Source organism: Fukomys damarensis, unplaced genomic scaffold, assembly GCF_012274545.1.
Source record: "Fukomys damarensis isolate Sample0158 unplaced genomic scaffold, DMR_v1.0_HiC HiC_scaffold_12, whole genome shotgun sequence".
NCBI lineage: Eukaryota > Metazoa > Chordata > Mammalia > Rodentia > Bathyergidae > Fukomys > Fukomys damarensis.
Window position 1 is genome coordinate 57,270,924 of NW_022900924.1, and position 20,368 is coordinate 57,291,291.

The 20,368-nt window shown below is 49.7% G+C and overlaps 1 protein-coding gene and 1 pseudogene across 1 annotated transcript in view; one reads left to right on the forward strand and one right to left on the reverse strand.

Moving 5' to 3' along the window:
• Gask1a (golgi associated kinase 1A) overlaps positions 1 to 20,368 on the reverse strand; it is a 48,519-nt gene that overhangs the window by 11,477 nt on the left and 16,674 nt on the right. Inside the window, exon 2 of the mRNA XM_010624587.2 lies at positions 8,099 to 9,364. Coding sequence (XP_010622889.2) covers positions 8,099 to 9,364 — 1,266 coding nt within the window. The remainder of the gene's footprint in view (positions 1 to 8,098; positions 9,365 to 20,368) is intronic.
• The window catches only part of LOC104862470, a 6,499-nt pseudogene continuing 5,970 nt past the window's right edge, over positions 19,840 to 20,368 (forward strand).

Consider the following 20,368-nt stretch of genomic DNA (forward strand, 5'->3'; position numbering starts at 1 on the left):
CACAGTCCTTTGCAGCTCCCGTTTGCTTAGCGGCTGAGCGGTGCTGCATAGTTGTGACACAGATTGGAGCTGTGGTTTAGTTTTAGTGAAGCCGCTGCTGAGCCTTTCTGTGGCAGGGCCTTCCTGAGCCTCTGCCCAGAGGACACCCGATGGCTCCGCACAGCAAGAGCCGCACAATGCTCCTATCCCTGTTGAGTCACGAAGCTGATCACACATGGGAAGCCTGGGTTTGAACCTGGCAGCCTGGCTCTGCCCAGGAAGTCAGACGGTAGGATGGCCTATGTCCTCTGACACCAGCGGTCACACGCCTGGGCAGTGAACCAGGCTTGGTTCAATCTGGTGGGGCAAGACACTTTTGTCTGCCTAGAAGGAAACAGCAGGCCCAGGCAGGGGTGGGGACCCGGAGGAGCCCAACACAGGGTGGGGTGGCCTAAATCCCCTAACAGACCCACTGGGCTCTGGGCCCAAGTCCAGGGTTCCTTAGCCAGGCCTGAGCTGGCCTGGCAGACTCCAGAGGAGATGTCTGCTGTCCTGTGGCTGTGCCCAGCACAGGGGCCCCTCCCCAGCCTGGGGCAGTTGCAGGCCAGGTCCTGTGAATGCACAGGGTGGCTCTCGGCAGTGCAGCCCTCTGCCTGGGCCACGAAACTGCAGCGTGGCCTTCCATGCCAATACCACTCTCCTTGGGGGTGGCAGCCGGTTGCCACGGGGACTGGGTGGCCATAAAAGAATTCAGAGGCCTGGGGAGGTCAGAGAAGCAAGGCGGAGTCACAGGACACCGACTCCCGCTCTCAGGACCCCATGCCATCCCATATGTGACCAACAAAGGGGACTGAACGTCCAGATAAGCACAAAGCCCATGCTCGGGCTGCAGTCTCAGCAGGTGCCCTGGCAGCAGGGGAATGGGCCAGCACACAGACTGGGACAACCTGGGCTCTCTAAGAAGCCTCCGCACATCCATCTAAAGTGTAAACAAAGCAAATCCCAGCAGCCATTCATACAATGCACCACAGCAAGCAGCTTCCATCGAAGACAGCTAGGAGGGTCACACCCAGGGCGTCTCACCAGTCTACAGTTTTACACGTGACTCCCTCTAACACCAGAAGGGTATTTGTAAAACTGCATCCATTCCTGTAAGAACACTCTTAATAAAGCAGGAATCATGAGTAGCTCTTTATCATCAGTCAAAAGCCAGCATGAACCTGTAATCCCAGCACTCAGGAGGCTGAAGCAGGAGGATCACTGTGAGTTTGAGGCCAGCCTGGGCTACACAGTGAGGTCAGGGCCAGCAGAACAGCATGCCAAGTCCCAGTCTCAAAAAACAGAAAGTATGATGTTTTGTGGTAAAACACTGGAAAGACGAGGAAATGCAGAGAGAGAGTGCTGGTCATTACAGATGAAACGATGGTATACAGTACTTAGAAAACCCAAAAGGGTACACTGAGTGACTGTCAGAAATAGGATCAAGGTAGATTGCCAGTAGCAAAATGAACATAAAGAGATAACAGCCTCCCTGCTGGCCCAGGGCCCCCGCCAGGACCTGTCCTGGACACAAAGACTGTCACTGTCACAGGAAGAGGCAGTGCCCAGGAGGGACCCAGTATGGACCAGAGACCCAGGAAACACCAGTGGCTTCTGAGGGACACAGACAGGATCCTGCTCTTGCTGAGGTTCTGTGTTCTTGGTTTAAAGTCCCTGACAGTCCACAGACATTTCACTGGATTCCAGTAAAATCTCCAGGGGTTCTGGGAAGGAGGTGGCAGGAACCGGCTGACTATGAATTTCATAGGAAGAAGGTATCCAAGAATGTCAAGAGTATGCTAAAAAAGAGCAATGGGAAAGACAGCCCTACTGGTTATTAACATCAAATATAAAACTCGGTAATTAAAACAGTATGATTTGGCGTATAAATAGACCCTGAGCAGAACAGAGGCCAGAAATAGCCGTGCACATAAGGAAGCCACGCTGCTAAGGTAGCAGTTCAGACCGGGGGAAGAATTGTGCCTGTAACGCACGGTGCCAGGACCTGCGGGCTGCCATCGGAGGGAGGAAAAGTTGATTCACACCTTCTCCCTTACTCCAGAACAACTTGCAGATGGATCTGAGGTACGTGAAACAGAACTCCAAAGCGTGGAGAGCTGCTTACAAACATAGCTCACAGGGCTGGGGATTTAGCTCAGTGGCTGTAACCTGCCTCACAAGCATAACTCACAAACCAAGAAGTCAGAAAAGTGTCCTCGGTTTATCGACTTTCCCTTTGTGAAAATTTCTGCACAGCAAAAACTGCACATGGACAAGTGGATGTAAAAGAAACGTTAATATGAAAACAGAGGCTAATTAACTTATAAAAGAGACCGACCAGGTCCCAGCACCATGTGCTACAGGCGCATTATCCCCGGGTCTGAACCTCTCCCTTGGCATAGTGGCTTCCTTAGGTGCACTCAACAGGAAGCAGAACAAAGAAAAATGGATAAATTTTTGTTCTGTTTTGTTTCTGTTTATTTAAAGGCTTTTGGCGAAGAGAGAACTAAAGTAAGGTTGTGCGCAGGCAAAGCTGGCAGCTTAGTGACTGAAAAAGCACATCTGTCCCTCCCATTTTTGCTGGGTTCCCTGTTCAGGTCCCCTGAGCTGATATCAAGGCGTTCACCAGGGCCAAGTCTCACAGGGTTCCAGTCCTTCCTCCACTCATTCCAATTGCCAGTGGATACCAGACCTTGCAGCTGTAGAAATGAATGTGGTCCCCAGAGATGCCAGGGTGCTCCTGAACCCTCCCCTCCCCATATCAGGCTATTTGCTTTCCTCTCTGAGAGGAGACTCTCGGGCACTTTGCCTTCACCTGATTAGGCCAGGCCCACCCAGGGTCATCCCGTCTTATTAACTGTTGACTGATTGGCAGCCTAATTATGAATATTTCCTCAAATTCTCACCTACACAGGGGAGGGCAAGCTTGAAACCAGTATGAAATTCTATCACACTTCACCTAATCTAGGTCCTGCTTTTAAACATATGAAAGGACACTCACCTTTAAGTGACCTTGACCCAGAAGCTTGCCCCGTCCCCCTGTACAGGGAGAGTGCAGCAGGGGAGAGCACAGCACTGTGTCCCGGCCTGGCTAGGATGAGGTGAGTTGGTGTGTGATTTGTGGCAGATACTGCGGATGGGGCAGGCACATGAGAGACGCTGGGTGCTGCCATTATGTGTCTCTGGTTGCCACAGGTCAGGAATCTGGGCTCCCAGCTGACAGAAGATCTGATTCCCAGATGTCAGAGGAGACAAGATCAGCAGCCACCCTGGACACAAGAGCAAGCCACACCCACTGGGCTGTGTGTGACCGAAAGGGCTTCCTGGGAAGAAAGTGGCTGGTTGCACCAGAAGTAACTTTCAGAGTTGGTTAAGTGTGGCAGAAAGGGCAGAAGTGTGCCCTGGGCCAGCTGCCCTGGATTAGATCCCGGCTCTAACACTCAAGGCTGTGTGGCTGTGCGCAGGTTCCGCAGCACTCTCAAACCTCAGTTTCCCCATCCGCAGGTGAGACCAGGGCTGAGTTAATGGACTTGCCTGGATGAACAGACTCCTGGAAAGGATCGTGGAGCACTATGCTTATCCGTGAATTCACTGATGCTCACAGCTGAGGGAAGTGGTCACTGTGGGGCCTCAGAGGCTCTGTCTCCTCCTGGCCTCTTCCTCGGGGCTCTGCTTCCCAGCCCCCATGAAGTGAGCAGCTCTCCTCCGCCAGGCCCCTCCACATGATGCTCCTGCCTTGGAGCAGCCGGCCACGTACTGAACCCTCTCAAACCATGAGCCAAAGCCTCTCATTTGTGTTGTTTATTTTCGGTACCGGGGATCAAACTTGGGACTTTGCGCTTGTGAAGCAGGCGGCAGAACCACTGAGCTAAATCCAGGCCCTCTCCTTAATGCTGCGGACGTCAGGCAAGGAGAACGCTGACACTCAGGCTGCTGAGCATAACGTACGAATGCTCCAGCGGGTTGACGCGCCCACGCAGCTCTGGACACCGAGTCACTCACCTGCTAGAGGCAGGGGTGGGTCATTACTGTCATCCTTTCCGCCCCTGCGACTGTTCTGTGGGCTGTAGGAGCGGAGTTAGCTTGGGATGCTTTGTGGTACAGCGACCCTGGAAGTTTGTTCATTCAGAAGGGCTCAAGTAGGATCGGCCAAGGTGTCTTACTTTTCTCGTTGCTGGGACAAAATACCCAAACAGCTGAGGAGGAGGTTTATCTTGGCTCACAGTGTGTGGAGGCTTCAGTCCGTGGTCTGCCTGCTCCAAAGCTGGGTGGCACCGCAGAAGACCCCTGCTCAGGGAGCCCGGCGAGGAGGGGCGGGAGGGAGGAGCCTCTGCAGGCCACGCCCCCCGACCCACCTCTTCCACCCGGCAAGTTCCCTGACTGCAAGTGGGCCGCCAGAGCTCCGCCTGGAAGCTCACGAGGCTTTGGGGGGACATGTACCTATAACCCTCAACGAAGGGCTTGCTCCCTTAGGTGCTGCGGATATGGTAGTGACTGAAACCACACACACACACACACACACACACACACACACACACACGGGACGGGCTAAATACGGCAGCAGATGATTACTTGTAAATACGATCACATATTGTGCTGAGAGTCAGAAGGAAACAGATGGCTGCTATGAAAGAGAAAGCATAACAGCAGGGAGAGGTAGACGCCGACCAAGGAGGAAGGCGGGCACTGACGCCCCAGGCCCGGAAGAGGCTACCAAGGCTGGTGCCAAGAGAAGCCAAAGAAGGAAGAGGCTGAGGATCCAGGAAGCCTTGAGGGCCTGAGACAGAAGACACTGAGAAGGTCTCACCTGCCTTCCTGGTAGAGCGACAGGCCCTGGTGTCAATGGTGACCCCTGTGTGCACCCAAAGCCCCCTGCTGTCCAGCTCTGCCTGGGCTCCCTCTGCAGCAGGGGCCCGGCCACGGGACAGGGCCTCCCTCTCCTTGGCCACTGAGCCAGTCCCACACCGCTCCCAGAATTCGTGTAGTGGAGCTGTCCCCCGCTGCGGGGACCAGCTAGGTTACAGTCCCTCCACCGGCTGCATCCCATCCCTACAAGGGCCCCCAGGGTCCTCTCCCAGGGAACTGGCCCCGCTGGAATCGACCTCAGGCTTTGCTCCTGGGAACACAGACTAGGACCACCCTGGGGCTCCCAGGAAGGCTGGAGGGGCAGAGTAGGCCAAGGCAGGGAAGCACAGACAGTGCCAGCCTGGGAGGCACAGCTGGGGTGTCGGGGCCCTGACTTTTCAGGACATGTGGTTTCTTCCGGTGCAGAAGTCGCAGAATTGTCCCTGTGAGCCCCCCCAACCCTGCTGGCACACCCCTGGGCTCCCGGCCACACCCGGCGCTCCCAACCTCGGCCCCATGAGAGGTGCGGAGCAGCAGAAATGCCCAGCCCTGACTGCACATCTGCCTGGAGGAGGCGCTCGCGGGTCCCCTGAGGCCGGCTTGGCCACACCCCCAACCACGTCTGTGGGGTCCCCACCTTCGCTGTCCCAAGAGGAGGACTTGGAGCCTTTTGTCAGAGCACATGCAACTCTGGCTGCAGACAACCTGACACTACTAGGCAGAACAGGTTGGAGCCGGTTCCTCCTCCCAGACACACTCCTGCACACACGTGTGCCGAGTATGCAACGTGAGCGTTTGCAGAGGGGAGCACAACGTGATTGGTTTGGTCACTGGCCGCAGGCCTTTCCCCTTCACTCCGGTGGAGTTGCTCTTCCCGGGCGCTGGGCCAGGCCCCGGCTTGCTGTGCAGAGGTGACACTGGCCGGCCCTGAGCTGCTTGTGTGGTTTGGTTGAGCTCCTGGGCTTCTTCCAGTCTCACAGCAAATTCTTGCATCTCTCCACCGGCCAGGGCAGCAGAGTGGAGAATCAGAGCCGCCCTGAACTGGCCACCTGCTGACCTACACACCCTGCAGCAAGAACTAAGGTCTGGGTCTGAGCCCTGCATCTGGAGAGCTCTGTGGTGCAGCACTACTACAGCCACCCTAACTCCATGGGGCTCTGAGGCCCAGCATGGAGATTCGGGTGGTGCTGGCGAGCTCTGCCGCGTCCAGCTCTGTGGTGTGTTGGGGACACAGGAACTCGGGCTCAGACAGGATCCAGCCAAGCAGACTGCAGTGCAGACTGTGTCTGGGGTTTGTGCCCAGCCCTGGGTTGGCAGGGGCCTTGCGTTCCTGTGAAGAAAGCTCCGTTCCTCAGTCCGGCCAGGGATTCTAGGAAGGAGGTGTCAGCAGACTGGGGTATTTGCCTTGACTGGCATCCAGCAGGCCAGAGAAGAGGCTGCGCGCGCCCAGCCAGGCAGCATCTGACTGCACCACCTGCCTGCGTGTGCCTTGGCGGGGCTGTCAGTCCCCACTGCAGGCCTCACAGCTGGGGAGGCGAACAGAGGGGCTCTGTGTGGAGCGTGTGGTCTCTCGCAGCGTCCCCTTCCTGCCTTCGTTCACGTGCCTTGACTGGCATCCAGCAGGCCAGAGAAGAGGCTGCGCGCGCCCAGCCAGGCAGCATCTGACTGCACCACCTGCCTGCGTGTGCCTTGGCGGGGCTGTCAGTCCCCACTGCAGGCCTCACAGCTGGGGAGGCGAACAGAGGGGCTCTGTGTGGAGCGTGTGGTCTCTCGCAGCGTCCCCTTCCTGCCTTCGTTCACGCCAGATGGACTCTCGGAGCCAGATGGACTCGGGCTATGATGACAGCACAAGCTGCATCCCGGTCCACCAGCTGTGACCTCAAGCCAGTGGCTTACCTGGCCGGGCCTCGATTTCCCAACTTTAAACAGTGATAAACATAGAGCCTTGCTCAGAGGGTCCCATGAGCCGGGGTGAGCCAGGCCTTGAAGCGCTGAGCGAGCGCCTGCTCATCCAGGCACATGGGCCTCCATGGGCACTGTTCAGCTCTCACACACAGAGGCCATGGAGGCCCAGGGGTTCATCTGGCCCAGGCTGGACCCCAGAGACTGGGGTGGGGCCCTGGAGACAAGACCAAGAGGCAGAGTTGGCGCCAGGACAGGGAAGCCAGCGCTACCATGGTGGGTAATGGGACTTGGGTCACATGGAGGAATCAGGTACGGGCACCCATGGAGCCTGTCACGGAGCAGGTGACATCGGGGACAGGAAGGGGACGTAGCTATCAGACAGTGAGGGGTGCAGCTGTGGCCAAGAGAGAGGGTGACAGACCCTTTGGCTTGGGCAATTGCCACCCTGTGGGAACAGAGGCCCAGTGTCACCAAAGGATCTCAGAGAAGTGGGATTTTCTACGGGAAATCTCCCAAGTAGTGCATGTGGCCTGGGAACTTTTCAAAGGCATTGGGAACCAGGCCTGGACCCACCCAACCCGGCACACTGGGGCCTGGCTGCCCACTTCCTGGTCTGCCCACCTCCTGACGGGAACCCTAAGGGGAGGGGAGCCTCTTCCAACCGCAGCTTGCACAGCAGGAAGCAGGAACCTCAGGCCCAAGCTGGACACAGTGACCACTCCACCTCTCTCCTCTCCTTTCTCGCTGTCTCTCTGCTTCTGCCCCTTGCCCGGTCAAACTACACAGCCACCTCCAATTCTTGTGACTCAGAGTGAGCGCTAAAGCGCGGTGGGCGGGAGATGGGCGGCAGCAGAGGGAAGCATTGGTTTGCGGCATTTTCTGATTTCCATGGTGTAAACCTTTGCTCCCCCTCTCATTTCCATTAGCAACCGAGAGAGTGTGGGGCTGGCAGCGCCAGGCACAGCACCGAACAGCAGCCGCAGCACAGATACCACAGGCACAGGTCACCGCATGGGCACGGTTGGCAGCAAACATGCAATGCAACCATCAGAAAGTGGCTGCCACCTCTGTCTAATGGAGCTGCCTATTATTAGCTGGCATGACTTCGTTCTTGGTAACAGTTGGGCTCACGGCCGTACCACAACATCCTGGACACTTTAGCCATCGGCTCGTGTGAATCGACACAACATGGATCCAACTCTGCTGCATAAGTGAACGGATGCAGAAAAATAACAAACAGGTGCTTGGTGGTCTAAGGACCAGGACTGCAGGAAGCATCCGACCCACCCTGGGTGGACAATCCAAGCCCCCAGGTCCCTGACTCGCTTACCTGCAGCAGGAAGTCGAAAAGCGCCAGGCGCGCCCACTCAGTGCGGTGGATGCCCGGGCACGGGGCCTGGCCTGGTCCACCGCTGCAGCCGTGTGCCAGCAGGGCCTGGTACTGCTGCCAGCCCAAGGCCACAGAGTTCTGGTCCTCCTCTGGGTCCTCCAGGTGCTGCACGTCAGGTGCCCACCAGATGACAGGCCTGGCAGCGCCATCCGTGTAGCGGTACGGGAGGAGGGGGCTGCGGAAGCGGCGGGCTGCAGCAGGCAAACTCCGGCACAGCCCCAGCACGCGGTCCAGGTGGAAGGACAGCACCTCTAGCAGGTCCCCGGGCCGCTTGACCAAGCCACAGAGGCCCTGGGAGCAGTGTGGGCTGAGCCCGGGAGGGGCCGCATCGTGGCGGGTGCCCTCAGCAGACAGCTCCACCTGCAGTACCTGCCCATGACCAGGGACCCTGGCTTTGCCCACCACCTCTCCCTGGGCCAGCAGCTGCAGCGTCTGCACATCATGCTCGGTGAGCCAAGGGGGGGTCTGCCCACTGGACCCCGGGACAGCCAGTGGCTCAGTGTCACACCACACGGACCCCTGCAGATCCCCAACAGAGCCAGGCCATGGACGGGCCCTTGACATGGGAATGGGGTCCCCTGTTTGCTTCCCACCCATGAAGACTCTGCCCCCCACTCTCAACAGACCCCTGCCTTCTGCCAGATGGGACCAGGAGGTCGGCCCGGCATCAGCTGCCCCATTGGTCCGTGCATGCTGGCTGCGCAGAGTGGCTATCTCTTTCTGCATCTCCTCCATGGGAGTCTTGTGCCCTGGCTGGGCTGGGCCTTTGGCTCCTGAGTCTCTGACCTCTTCTTTCCAAAGCACAAGATGCTGGGTGTGGAGTCCTCGCTCTCCTGTCATAGTCACATCCCTCCTGACTCTACCGGGATGCTTGCTGTCCCTTCCTGGTGGCTTCCTGCTTCTGGCCACTCGCCTCCTGTGGGCTTGTTTCTCAGCACCAACAGTAGTGGGACTCCTGGGCCAAGCCCGCCTTTGCCTGAGCTCCAGCATCCTCGTCTTCTGCCTCTGACTAGAGCTCAGAACCTGCCAGGCTTGGCGTATGTGGGCACCAATGTCACCCTGGGGCTCCACGGGGCCAGGGTCTGGGTGGGTGCCTGGACACTCTGGGGGGAAGTAAGTGATGGTCACCACCAGCAGGGTCACCAACAGGCAGAAAGCCACCACTGTCCACCTCTTGCCGTGCAGCCTTCTCCAGAGCCAGGATGCCTGGGGAGGGACAGAAGAACACAGCTTGAGATGTGGGAAGGATAACAGCCCCAGCCCGCACAACAGTGAGGACAAACAATGGAGCACCTTGCTGCCTGGCAGCGTGAACACACACACCCATGGGTGGAGTCCCCAGCGCAGAGGTGGTTGCCAGCCAGTGGCACTGGACTCGAGCCCAGCTCATCCTGCCTGGGCATCTCTGCTGCTACTCTCCACCCTCCACGCTGGAGAAACAGCTGCATAGCTTTAGCTGCCACCTCCCACAGAGGACTCTTCCTGTGCTTGTCCCCACGGTGACGCACAGATGACTTTGCCTGGACTCCCTCGCCACTGAGCATGGTGAGAACCTAGATGGCAAACCTTTTAGAACTTTTAGAACAATAATAAACAGCTGGCTGTGACACACGTGCCACAGTTTCGCCACCACTGGACTAGACTCTCACAGGTGGCTGGCACCAAGTCCGTAAGTCGGCTTGGGTCCTATGCCTGCATCCAGCAGACACCAGAGGTCTGATTGCTTTCTCCATCCATCCAGTAAGCAAGGACAGGCCTCAACTTTGATGGTTGCCACAGTCTATGGTGTATGAACAGAGGGGCCTCTGGAGCACTGGAGGCACCTCACAAACCCACAGGCCCTAAAGCTAGGAGACAATCACGACTTCCTGGATTTCAAAACTACAAAGTCCTGGAAAGAAACCACTCATTCAAAAAGACAGCAGAGGGCCGGGGATTTAGTTCAGTGGTTTCAAAAAGACAACAGAATATTTTTTACTCAGTTTTTTTTTTCCTTTTTCCATCATTGGTTTTTGGGGAGTTTGGGTTTTTCTCCTTTTTCCTTTTCTCCCTTTAATTATTCTTTCCTTATTATTTTTCATTTTCCCTTATTTTGCTCTCTTTTTTCTTTTTCTTGGCTGTTCTTTTGTTTCTTTTATCTAATCTTATTAGTTTCCTTTTAGTCCTTCATGACATCCTTTACGTCACTTTTCTGCCCTCCTCATCTTCCATTAATTAATCTTTCAAATTTTACTTTTCCCATTTTCTGGTTCTCCATGCCCATTATTAGCATAATAACATTAGCATAATAATAACATTAGCATAATAACTAGCATAACCATTAAGTTTTATGAATATTTAGACAGAAAGTTAACTCTATACTATTCCCATTGAATACTGATCTATTGTTATTGGAAGTGTAGTTTTTGCACTTAGCAGATAGTTCCAGTGTGTCAATATTTGATTTGCCTTGGTGTTCTACTGTAATTATAGGTGTCTCTTCTGTAGATTAGGGGTGGGACAATGCTGGTTCCTAGGTTATGTCAATGTCCAGCTTGTCTTTGATGCAATTATTGGTGTTGATTTTATTGCTATTGCCACAGCAGCATAGTTGTTGCCCTTGGTTTTCCTTTGTATTCCAATGTCTGGGTTACTTTGTGTCATTAACAATATTGCTGCCAATTCCCAAGGAAGTTTGTGCAGCCTTTCCACCTAAATAAGCAGAGGTGGTTAGATTTGGGGATAGAAGCAAAGGCCTACAGTTAGCAATGCCCAGAGTGCATCACCAAAAAGCAGACACTGACTAAAGAGGCCTCCATCCTAGCAACGAAGTCTCCTACCATAATCAACCTGCAAAGCTCAGCACACACACACACACACACACACACACACACATGAAATATAGAAGACAAGGCAACAAAATGCTCCCCCAAACTCCCAACTCCCCCAAAACTGATCCATGGGGGACAGAAGGGGAGAGAAGGAAAAGTCACACTGCCAAATTGTTTGAAAAGATAAGAGAGGAGATTAAAAATAGATCAAGAAGATAAAAAATAGATCAATAAGGTGCTCAGTGAGCTCAAAGATAAAATTAGACAGACAATGGATTTAATAAAACAAGTTTACAGAAGACACTAATAAAAAGCTAGCTGAGCTAAACAAAATGATAAAAACCATAATGACCAGTATAGCAAAGAATTAGAAGTAAAAAAAAAAGATACAAAGTATCTTTTTAAAGTATCTGTTAAAGTATTTATTTTAAAAAGTATTAAACAGCCGGGCGTGGTGGCTCACGCCTGTAATCCCAGCACTCGGGAGGCTGAGGCAGGAGGATCACTATGAGTTCAAAACCAGCCTGGGCTACATAGTGAGTTCCAGATCAGTCTCAACTACATAGTGAGACCCTGTCTCAAAAAACCAAAAAAAAAAAAAAAAAAGTATTAAACAAAGTATCTATTAAAGGTACCAGCAGCAGAAGTGACCAATATGAGGACAGAGTGTCAGAACTAGAAGATAAGACTGCTATCAGAGACCACTTATTCAGAGATACCTTAAAAACAAGAGAAGGAGGAAAATTGATTAAAAGCTGCTAAGATTAATTAGAATTAGTGAAAACTCAGAAGACAGCACAAATGGCAGAAAACGCCTATTTACTGAAATAGCAGAAAACTTTCTAAATATGGGGAAAGAATTCAACATACGGATAAGTGAGCCATACAGAAGGCCAAATTGTATGATCAGAAAAGAAACTCCATAACATATCATAGCCAAAATTTTAGAAATTCAACACAAGGGCCAAATCTTAAAAGCTGTTAGAGAAGAACCAATGAATTGCTTATAGATCTAAACCCATGAGAGCTACAGCAGACTTCTCAACACAACCCTCAAGGCAGAAGAGCTCAGAGTAAATTTCAGGCCCTGAAAGAAAACAATATTCGGGGCTGGGGATTTAGTTCAGCATTTCGGCGGCCTGCCTAGCAAGCGCAAGGACCCGAGTTCGATCCCCAGTACCAAAAAAAAAAAAAAAAAAAAAAAAAAAAGAAAGAAAGAAAGAAAAGAAAACAATATTCAACCCAAACTCATATATCCTGCAAAACTGTCTTTCAAAACTGATGGCTAAAAAGGTATTTTTGTGACCGAGAGTACCTTAGGAAATGCATGACTACCAAACTAGCACTTAATTTTTTTTTTTTTTTTTTTTTTTTTTTTTTTTAGTCTCACTATGTAGTTGAGAATGACCTGGAACTCACTATGTAGCCCAGGCTGGTCTCGAACTCACAGTGATCCTCCTGCCTCAGCCTCCCAAGTGCTGGGCACTTAAATGTCTTAATGATACCCTAGAAAGAGACAATGCAGCTAACAAAGCCAGAAGGTCTAATGGATTAAATATACCTGTCAAGGTGAGCTGTTATATAGAAGGGGGATCACCAAGAGGAAAATAATGCAATGATAGCAATCAGTCAGTGTCTTTCAGTAATAACTCTCAGTGTGAATGACCTCAACTCTCTAATCAAAAGAATACAATGGGCTGGGGATTTAGCTCAGTGGTTTCGGCACCTGCCTCGCAAGCACAAGGTCCCGAGTTCAATCTCGGGTACCAAAACAAGACATACATAGCAGAATGGATCAAAAAACAAAATCCAAAATGCAGTATACAAGGAACAGTTAACCCAAGAAGAAATTCATAGACTAAAAATCAAAGGATAGAAAACATTATTCCACATAATGGAAATCCAGAGATGAGCAGGAGTAGCTATCTTACTTTCAGACAAAGTGCACTTCAAGTGAAAACTGATCAGAAGAGGCAAAGAAGTCATTATATACTGATTAAAGTAACAATTCAACAGAGGGGACAGCAATTCTAAACATACAGGCACTGGACACAAGCACACTTCAACTCCATCAAATAAACACTGCTGGACATAAAAGATCAGATAAACACTGACAAATCTCAATACCCCACTGTCAAAAATAGATGAATCACCTAGTCAAAAAAATGAACAAAGAAATATCAGGGTTGAACCAAACCTTCAAATAAATGGACTTTAGAGCTACAGAATATTCTACCCAATAACAGAATACACATTCTTCTTAGCAGCACATGGAACTTTCTCCAAAATATACCACATACTAGCCAGTAAAGCATGCTTAAGTAAATGCAAAAGAACTGAAATTATCTTGTGCATATTATCAGATCATAGAACAGGGGAACTAGAAATAAATGGCAAAAGAAACCACAGAAATTCTGCAAACGTATACAAATTAAATAATATTCTCTTGAATAATCAATGGGTCACAGAAGAAATTAAACAGTTCTCAAAGCCAAAAGATAATGCCAGACAACATACCAGAACTTATGAGCTAAAACAAAAGCAGTCCTAAGAGTGAATTTTATAGCTGTGAATGCCCATATCAAAAAAACAGAGGAAACCCAGATAACCTAATCTAGAAAAGTAAGAACAATCAAAACCCAAGATTAGTAAAAAGAAGGAAACTGTAAAGATCAGAGCAGAAATTAATGAAATTCAGACTAAAAAAATACAGAGAATTAGTGAATTGAAGAACTGGTTCTTTGAAATAATAATTTAAAAAATACACAAACCTGCAGCCAATCTTACCCAAAAAAGGAAAGAAAAGATGCAAATCAATACAATTAGAAATGAAAAAGGTAGGTCACAATGGACACCACTGAAATATAAAATATTAGCTACTACTTTGGAAAACTGTACTCCAATAAATTGGAGAATTCAAAAGAAATTAATAGATTCCTCAATATGTATGAATTACCAAAGCTGAAATAAGAATATATAATCCTATATCATTAAATTAAAGCAGTAATAAAGACATTACCAACTAAGAAAAGCCCAGCTCCAGTTGGATTCACTACTGAATTCTGCAAGATCTCCAGAAGATCTAAAATCAATACTCTTCAAACTCGTTAACGAAATTGAAACGTAAGGAGTAATCACAAAGTCATTCCTGACTTGACCCCGCTGCCCCGCTGTCCCCAGGTGGACAACCCTCCTGTTCGTTGCCGGCTTCCACCCCAAGTCACTCTGTTTTCTGGCAGGAGAAGTCAGCATCTTTGGTGACAACCCTCAACCAGCTTCCGTCCTGAGGGGCAACTCTGAGAGACACAGTGCACCAAGGGTCCACGGGGGCTGCCTGTCACCAGGTGTCACCTGGTGATCCCACGTTTTTGCCCTGATTCGTTTTTAATTTGGTCTTCATTATCACACACAGATAAAGCATGAATCAGAAAGCACCCAGGTAACTAAGGATTTGGGAACAAAGCATGGACATCTCCTTCCCCTGCCCCAACTAACAGATTGGGTCCCCGAGTTTCCTTTCTTCCTGTCACAACAGTGCTTGCATTTCTTGTAGCCACTGTAGCAAGTGACTGCAGGCCTGGTGGCCGTAGACGAGAGAAATGTGTGCCATCTCGGGTCCCAAGGCCGGAAGTCCACGCCAGCCTCACGGTGTCAAAATCAATCAAGGTGTCAACAGTTTCCAGTTTTCTGCTTGAATGAACAGAGCTGGCCTGGCGCCCAGCACACCATCTGCGGGGGACTCGCTGTCCACAGAGGGATGCTGAGGGAGGAGGGTGTGGGTCTGACTCCTTCCTGCCCTGAGCCTCTCATTGGATAGCAGTTTCTCTCTCTGTAGTGCTCACAGCAACGTGGGGAAATGGGAATCACATTCCTATTCTACAGCTGATAAAACAGAGATCGCAGAGGACCACTGTCTGCCAGGGCCATGGCCCTGGCAGGAAGATCAACATTGAAGGTAACACTAGACGTGGAAATGGCCACCAACATGTCTGTTTGGCTTTCTTCTTCTAAAATGAAAATTGAGTTTTCAGGTTGGATTCATAATCTGTATCCCTAAAGATACCATGGGGAGGCGTGAATCATCCTCAGGCTGTCCCGAGGAGACACCACTTTGTTTTGATCCTGCCCTCGGGAAAGCCGGCCTCAGGCAGAGAGGTTGAGGATGGCCGTGAGCAGGTGGCTGCGGCAGGGCCACCAAGTCAGCTTCTGGGAAATAAAAGCAGCTTTGATCCAACTGAAAAAATATCCCCTGAAGAGAAGCAGCTGGTTAATAAAGAGCACATTAGAGAAAAGAGAAGGGAATGATGCTTCTACGACATCATACTGGAGATTTGCCCGGGACCCCAGCTGACCTGGGCCGCCAAGGCTGCTGCTTGCCCTCCAAGGCAAGGGGGAAAGAGGCGGAACCCCCGTGGCTGCTCTACCTCTTCTGCTCTCCAATCCCGCCTTCCACCCTGGGGGACTAGGACCCCTGCAGTCCCTCAGAGAGGGTGCCCTGGCCCAGGACGCACCCACCCACAGCTGCAGGGGAAGAGCAACACAGTGCACTGGAAGACAGCTCAGAAGAACTCTGTGCCCGCCGTCCTGAGCTCCAACCTCTCTGTCCTGTGTCCTGGTTAGAACCTGGGAGGGGCTCCTTTCTTCCTGCCAGCACTGACATGGGAGCCAAGTGGCTGGAAGTATGCAAAGGGCCCACTGCATATTTCGATCCATTTACATGGGTGAGGGGGTCAGAGCTCTTCTCCCCCGTTTCTGGGTCTGAAAAACACACTCCTCTTCCCAGATGTTCGCACCTTGTCACGTCCAAGAAAGCATTCGATGTTTGAAACACACCTGAGGCAGGTGCACAGGGAAGCTCCTCCATCGTGGGACCACAGTGAAGGCAGGAGGACGCCTGGGTGGCAGGGGGCTCTCAGCATGGGCAGAGGCCGGCCCCGCAGACCACCAGGATGGAAGCGGGCGGCACTCAGCTTCCAAGCAACTGAGAGGCGGGGGAAGGGTCCAGCCAGAAAGGAAGTGTGGAGGGAGTGGGGACAGAAGGAAAAGACAACCCAGCAGTATGGGCCAGGGCCCCCAGCATCATGGGTCCCCGCACTGAGAACCCGGGCTGCGCTGAGTTGGCTGCAGGAGCTGCAGCACCTCCACCTTCGCCTCCATGAGGATGGAGAAAGGTGCTCATTGTGCAGTGAAGACAGTGGCGGGGTGGTTCTGTGCACCGCTCCTTCTGTCCACCTGACCACTGTCCTACTGCAGATACAGGACCCGTAGCTGCCTGCTTGCTCCCTCTGGGCCTGGCCACGGGACTTGCCTTTGCCTGTGGAATGTGAGTGGACACAGCACATCCACTTGAGTGTGCACACGTGATTCCTGCCTCCTTGCCAACCTGTCCTCACCATGACAGGGCCGTGCACAGGTGCAGTAGACTGGAACCCATCACCAGTCTGGAGCCAGCCAGCCAGGCCTGCTGGGTGCAGCCTGCCCACAGCCCTGAAACCTAGGCATGGATGGGCGCATGTGTGGAAGACATTGAGACCGTGCTTGCTTGTCAGGCAGCTTTTGCACAGCAAAGCCTAACTCTGTGGGCCCAGTGCCTGCCCCTGCTCAGGTAACAGCGAGGCCGTTTGGCAGTAAAGCAATGCACCATCCTCCTTGACTGAGAAGAGCACGGTGCCGTCACCATAATGTGGCTCAGGCTGTGATGAGGAGGAGGGTGTGACTTGGTCACAGATAGCGTCCTTGGGCCAGTCTCCCCCATACTACAGGCAGATCCCATGGAAAGAGCCTGCTGTCAAATGGAACCGGGGAGTTTCTTAAGAAGAAATTTCTAGAAAAATCTGACACAAGCTGGTGGCATTCATTTAGCAGAGAAATAGCTGGAGAAATCGAGACATTTCTGGGAAAAGCCTTAAGGTGTTTATACTGTAACACCAGAGGGAGATTTTCTTCCTTTCTGTGGGGTCATGGGAAGGGACATAGCTCTTCTGCTGTGGCAAAATCCGATCGGGATTTCGCCCCGTATTTTGTCATTCGCCTTCCATTTGTGGCCGCCTCCAAGTACTGACCCCTCCCTTAATGACCTTTCTTCCAAGTAGCTGGTGGCACAGTGACCAGCTGGCAGAGACAGAGGCAACATCATTTTTTTTCAATTCTTAGACACGAGCAAAAGACGGCAAAATCTGGTACTCATGAAGAAAAGGTGTTGAAAACCTATTTCACGACATAATGGCTGAAAATGTCCCAAATTTTCAAAAATATATTGGCTATCCAGATTCAAGAAGCTCAAGGAACCCCAACTAGATCCAACCAAAACAGACCTTCACCAAAGCATATAATAGTCAAAATAGTAAAAGCACAAATCAAACAGAATCCTAAACATAGCCAGGGAAAAAAGCACCAAGTCTTATATAAGGGAAGGCCCATCAGAATTACAGTAGATCTCTCAGCAGAAACCTTATGGCCACAAGAGAATGGTATGATATATACAAAGTACTGAAAGAAAGACTGCCAATCAAGAATATTATTTCCAAGAAATTGTCCTTCATAATTGAAGGAGAAATAAACTTTCCCACATAACTAGAAACTGAGGGAATTCATTACCACCAGACTAGCCCTAGAAGAAATAAGGGAGGTCTAGAGTAGAAATGACAGGATGAAGCTGGGGGTGGTGGCACATGCCTGTAATCCCAGCACTCGGGAGGCTGAGGCACGAGGATCACTGTGAGTTCGAGACCAGCCTGGGCTACATAGTGAGTTCCAAGTTAGTCTCAAATACATAGTGAGACCCTGTCTCAAAAAAATGACAGGATGATATTTATAATCATGAAAACCTACAGATATACAAAATTCACTAAAAGAACAGATATGTGAAAGAGGAAGGGATGAGAAGCAAACGTTAGCTTTATGGAAAATTATCAAATTTTAAAAATAAATAATAAGATATAGAAAGAAACAAAAATTATAAAACAAGTAGAATACAATAAAATGACAGCAAGAACTTCATACTTCAATAATTGGTAATAACTTTTCATGTAAATGGGTTAAAGTCACCAATCAAAAGACACAGACTGGCTGAACACATAAGGAAAAATTAGACCCAACTATACACTGCCTACAAGAAACTTACTTCATCAGCTGACGCACACAGACCAGGGATTAGGAACAGATGTCACACAAATGGAAAACAAAACTGAGCCGGAGTAGTTATACTCATATCACATAAAATAGATTTTAAAACAAAAACTGTGAAAAGATACCAAGACGGTTATTATACATTGGTCACAGGATCAATTCAATAAGAACATTTAACAACTGCAAACATTAATGCACCCAACATAGGAAAACCCAGATACATAAAGCAAGTGTTATTAAATCTAAAGGGGAGATGAACTCTTCTATGATTATCCTTGGGGGTTCAACATCCCCCTTTTCTCAATAAACAGATCATCCATACAGAAAATTAATAAAGAAACATGGGGGTGCTTTCCTCAGTCCCTGGAGCCAGCAGATCCTCGGCGCTCCTCTGTGAGATCTCAATGCTGTTGGGGACCCCAAAATGTCCTCACTTGTTCAGTCCGTTCACCCTTCCAACACCTGTTGGTGTTCCTGTCAGGTCCCTGTCTGATTCTGGGACTGTCCTGACACCCAGAGGCAAAGTTGCTGATGAGGTCTCCCTGTTCCTGTTGGCAGCAGCAGAGACCTCACCCTTCCCCTCAGCCCTTCCTGGGGGGTCACCTTCAGGGACTCCCCTCCAGCTGCCCCTGTCTGGAAATGAGCTAAGCAGGGCAGAGAGCTTCCCCTGCTCAGCCACTGAAATAGTGGCAATAAAGCCTGGATTTGGAGTTTGCATCCCCTCAAAAAAAAAAAAAATCATACTTTAGAGTCAGGGGACCTCATAGACATTTACAGCACATTTCATCAATATCAGCAAAGTACACATTGTCTTCATCAGCACATAGGGTATCTTTCTGGATAGAGCATGTGGTTAGCCACAAATCCAGTCTCAGTGAAATGTTTAAAAACTGAAATCAGGGCCAGGAATTTAGCTCAGTGGTGCCTCTGCCTGCCTTGCAAGCACAAGGTCCCAAGTTCTATCCCCCGCACCAAAAAGCAAACAAACAATCATACAAGAAATCTCTCAAATTTATGGGCTGGGGATTTAGCTCAGTGGTTCTGCCGCCTGCCTTGCAAGAGCAAGGACCAGAGTTTGATCCCCAGTACCAAAAAATAAAATAAAATAAAAATTGAAATCATACCATATTATCTTCTCATACCACAATGGATAAAAACTACAAGTCAACAAGAATGGAAAGTACACACACACATGGAAATTGAATAACATGCTCTTCAGTGTCAGTGAGTAATGGAAGAAATTAAAAGAGAAATCAAAATATTTCTAGAAAATAATGAACTTGACAGTACCACATACTAAAGTCCATGGGATATAGCAAAAGCAGTACTGAGAGAGAAGTTATAGCAATGAAGTCACATCAAAAAACTAGAAAGATCTCAAATAACTTAACAATGCACCTTGAAGACTCAGAAAGCAAGCACAAACCAAACCAAAAGTTAGTAGTAGGAGAGATACAATAGAGATCATAGCAGAAATAAATAAAATTAAAAGAATACAAAGAATTGATGAAACAAAGAGGTTTTTTTTTTAAAGGATTGACATTTAGCTAGACTGAGAGAGGAAAGAAGAGAGGAGAGAGAAATGACTCAAATGAAATCAGAAATGAAAAATGATACATGACAACTGATACCACAAAGATACAAAGATCATAAGAAACTATGAAAAATTATATGTGAAAAAAATCTGGAAATCTAGAAGAAATGGAAAAATTCCTAAATACATATGATTTACCAACCTGAAACATGAAGAAATAAAAATCTACACAGACCAATACTGAGTAATGAGATTGCAGCAGTAGTTAAAATTCTCCCATGAAAAAACAAAAACAGGACCGGGGATTTAGCTCAGTGGTTCTGCTGCCTGCCTTGCAAGTACAAGGACCCAAGTTCGATCGCTGGTACGAAAAAAACAAAAAACAAAAAAACAAAAATACAGGACCTGATGGTTTTACAGCTGAATTCTATAAAACATTTAAAAAAGAGCCAATTCCAGTTCTTCTTAGACTATCCCCCCAAAAAGTAGAAATAGAAAGAACTCTGGCAAACGTTTTATGAGGCCAGCATTACCAATACCAAAACCAATACTCATACCTTCACCCATACCCATAACAAAACCAAAGATAAAACAAAAATAGAAAATTACAGACCCTTGGAGCCAGGGATTTCACTCAGTGGTCCCACTGCCTGCCTTGCAAGCACAAGGACCCAAGTTCGATCCCCAATACCAAAAAAAAAAAAAAAAAAAAAAAAAAAAAAAAAAAAAAAAAAAAAA